The sequence below is a fragment of the Octodon degus genome, unplaced genomic scaffold (assembly GCF_000260255.1).
Source record: "Octodon degus isolate 3935 unplaced genomic scaffold, OctDeg1.0 scaffold00086, whole genome shotgun sequence".
NCBI lineage: Eukaryota > Metazoa > Chordata > Mammalia > Rodentia > Octodontidae > Octodon > Octodon degus.
This window is the reverse complement of record NW_004524662.1, coordinates 9,088,834-9,091,941: the sequence shown is the minus strand read 5'-3', so window position 1 is coordinate 9,091,941 and position 3,108 is coordinate 9,088,834. Positions and strand designations below refer to the sequence as shown.

The 3,108-nt window shown below is 41.9% G+C and overlaps 1 protein-coding gene across 1 annotated transcript in view; it reads left to right on the top strand.

Annotated features, from left to right (window-relative positions):
* The first annotated feature begins 2,701 nt into the window (after positions 1 to 2,701).
* Positions 2,702 to 3,108, top strand: part of Coch (cochlin) — a 14,180-nt gene continuing 13,773 nt past the window's right edge. Inside the window, exon 1 of the mRNA XM_004637123.2 lies at positions 2,702 to 3,084. Within this exon, the coding sequence (XP_004637180.1) occupies positions 2,702 to 3,084 (383 nt within the window). The remainder of the gene's footprint in view (positions 3,085 to 3,108) is intronic.

The following is a 3,108-nucleotide window of genomic DNA, read 5'->3' as shown; positions in this document are numbered from 1 at the left end:
TGCTTGACTTGGTATAATAAGCCTAGGGAGCTGGGGAGATAGCTCAGCAGTCTAAGCACCTTTCTGGCAAGCACAAGGACCCAGGTTCAATCCCCAGTACCACTCACCACGCCAGCCTGCAACCCCAGGGCACACCATGCTGGCCTTGAAACTGGGCATGGTGCAAACACTTATAATCCCAGTACTGGAGAAGCTGAGACAGGAGCATCACTACAAGTACAGGCTGTATAGCAAGACCCTGTACCTAGTTAATTAATAGATTAAAAACAAATTTTAATCATAAGCTGGGTACAAGCAGATAATCACGCTATTCTTGAAAAACTCTTATAGGTGTTATCAGCAGTATCCTGAAGGCTATAGATGCACATCAGATATCAATTTTAGAAGCAGCTTATTCCTCAACAATGCCAAATCATTCTACCCAAAGTTGGAAATGTAAACAGAGAGCACACCCAGGGAAAATTACTTTTGAAACTGAGTTTTCGATCCTTCCTTTAGGCATTGTTTTTAATCAACCAGCAGGGCAGAAGATGCCTTTATCAGGAGAACATCATCGGCACATAACAGGTGAAATTTTAATGAGAAGATAATGAAAGATGAAAACTCAGAATTATTAGTTTAACCTTTAACATTGAGTTAAGTATTATATGTGCTGGGTTGTCCTGAAGAATCACCTGGAGACTTTAAAAGTTCCTAATGCTTGGCCCTGTCCGAGGGTAGTTAGGGTACTTTTCAATCTCAGGAGTAGGATTGAGGGACCAGCACTTTGTAAAGCTCCCCAGATGTGCAGCACAGTTAAGAGCGGAGTGCTCTGCAGGGGGTTTAGTCTCAGTTCAGAAATCAAGTAAGATTCTCTTAATTAAAACAAGATAAACTAAGTAGGCATCCTAAGAGTATAATACCCTGAAATGTCACCCAATTGAATACAAAACTCTGTAACACTAGCAATTTCTTTCTTTTTCAGTCAGATGCACCCAGCTTTGACTTTTTCATCTCTTAACATTTCCAAAGCAAAGAGATGACTTCCAAAACTCAGACATTTTTCCTCACTTGTGGTGAGCTTGAGGTACAAACTAACTGAGAAAAAGAAATCTCATCTCCATTCCTTCACCTTCCTTGGTCGGCCTTTCCAGAAGAGAAAATAAATAAAGAATAACTCCTCTTAAATGTTTCAAAACAAAATAATTAAAATGACTTTTTGAGTAAACAACTATGAACCTCAATGAGCTATTTCCTTTAGTTTTTTACTAGTCACAGGCTCAGGCTCTATCATGAAAATAGCTGCATTCTTTCATCTCTGTCAAATCACTCAGTGAAATTATATCACAGGAGGGCTGCCTGTGTCCCACAGTATATGAGGGTTCTGCATAGCATGTACCCTTTGGCTTGCTGGACACCTGCCTGCTGAGCTCAAGTGGCGATTTTTCCAGTTTGTGAAGTCTGCCTAACTATACAGCACCATGACAACCTGTCCAGCTTAACTACAAGACATTATCTAAACCTGATTGAGGACATTTTAGTAAACAATAATGAAAAAGGCAGGTTTAATTGTCTTAAAGCTTGAAAGTCTCCCTAAAGCTTAAAATACAAAGGTATGACAATATACAATGTATTAATTATTGTAACTGTCCTACTAATCTGATTTGAAACTATCTCACTGCTATTTCTTTCTCATTAAAATTAATATAATTTAAATTAAGAGTAAAGCATGAAAAAATAAAAATAATAAAATACAAGAGGTAGTGACCAGATTAATGGATTTCTAAGAAAAGAGTAATTCTCTCCACTACCACTTTTAAAGCAATCATGAAAAGAAGCATAAAAACTTCTAGAACACGAATGTCTTTCCTTCAGAAGACCTTCAGGTAGTAAGAGGAATGTCAATATTCCCCAGCTGCCTGGTGCAAATAGTGATTCATTCTCATCAGGAGGATGGTTGTATTACTACTACACTATTTTGCTTGCAAGTAGGAGTGATGTGTTTGTTCCTCAATGTAAAATACGAGAGTACTTTTCAGCAATGCAAAGGAAGGAAGTATACCTACGGCAGCATGGATGAGCCTCAAGAACAAAGTTGCTAAAGATGCCCCATAGTTTATGACTCTGCTCATAGGAAATCCTTATGACAAGTCTGCAGGGGGGAAAAGCAGAACAGTGATTAAGAATGTGCAAAGATTGCAGAAGGGATCATTCTGAAAGTGACAGAAATGTTCTAAAACGGGATGTTCATAAACTAAAAACCATTGAAATATATCCTTAAACTGGATGGATTTTTAACATTATAAACTACAGAAAGAAAAAAAAAGAAAAGAAAAGCTGGAGAGATAGTTCAGCGGACGAAGCTGGTGACCGAGACCCGGTGTTGTGGTCCACGCCTGTAATGCCAGCCTGGGGAGGCTGAAGCCGGAGGATTACTATGAATGGGAGCCGTGAGACCCTGTACCAAATACATAAAAAAGAAAAAAAGATATTGTACCAACAAGTTAATGGCTGTCCATATATGGGGCTAGTTCTTAGCTACCACACAGGTCATTTGTCTCATAAATGTCCTTGTGAATTGTGCTTTCTTGATGCCCACTTATAAAAAGTTATAATAATTGGGGTGGAGGAGGAGGGGATCACACATTACCAAATTCAAGATTGTGCGCCACTGCAACAGATACCAGGTCTGGAAATTCGAAAAGACATCAGGTATAAATAAATGGTTCTTGATCTGGAAAGGCGAGGCTGTACTCATTACAATAACTGGAGCCTGCGTGGGACAACTGACCTCAGAGAAACGACATCGGCCCCAACAAATAACCAGGCAGTAGGCAGGTTTTCTAATACAGAAAAGGGCACGCGTTTGCCAAACCAGGTTGGTTTTACTTCGGGAGGTGCTAGAGCACGACGCCAGGAAGTTTCGAGGACCCGGCAGCCCTCCTGTGGTCCCTGCGCTGCTCAGCCACCCAGGACCAGGCGCCGCGTGGACGACTTCGGGGACTGCGTCCCGCGTGCGCCCGTGGAGATGAACCCCCGCCCCCAACCAGGACCCACCGCTTCCCGGGACTCTGGGACCCTCGCGCTGCTTAGGGACCGACGGACGCCGCGTGCCGTGGGCGGGGCTGC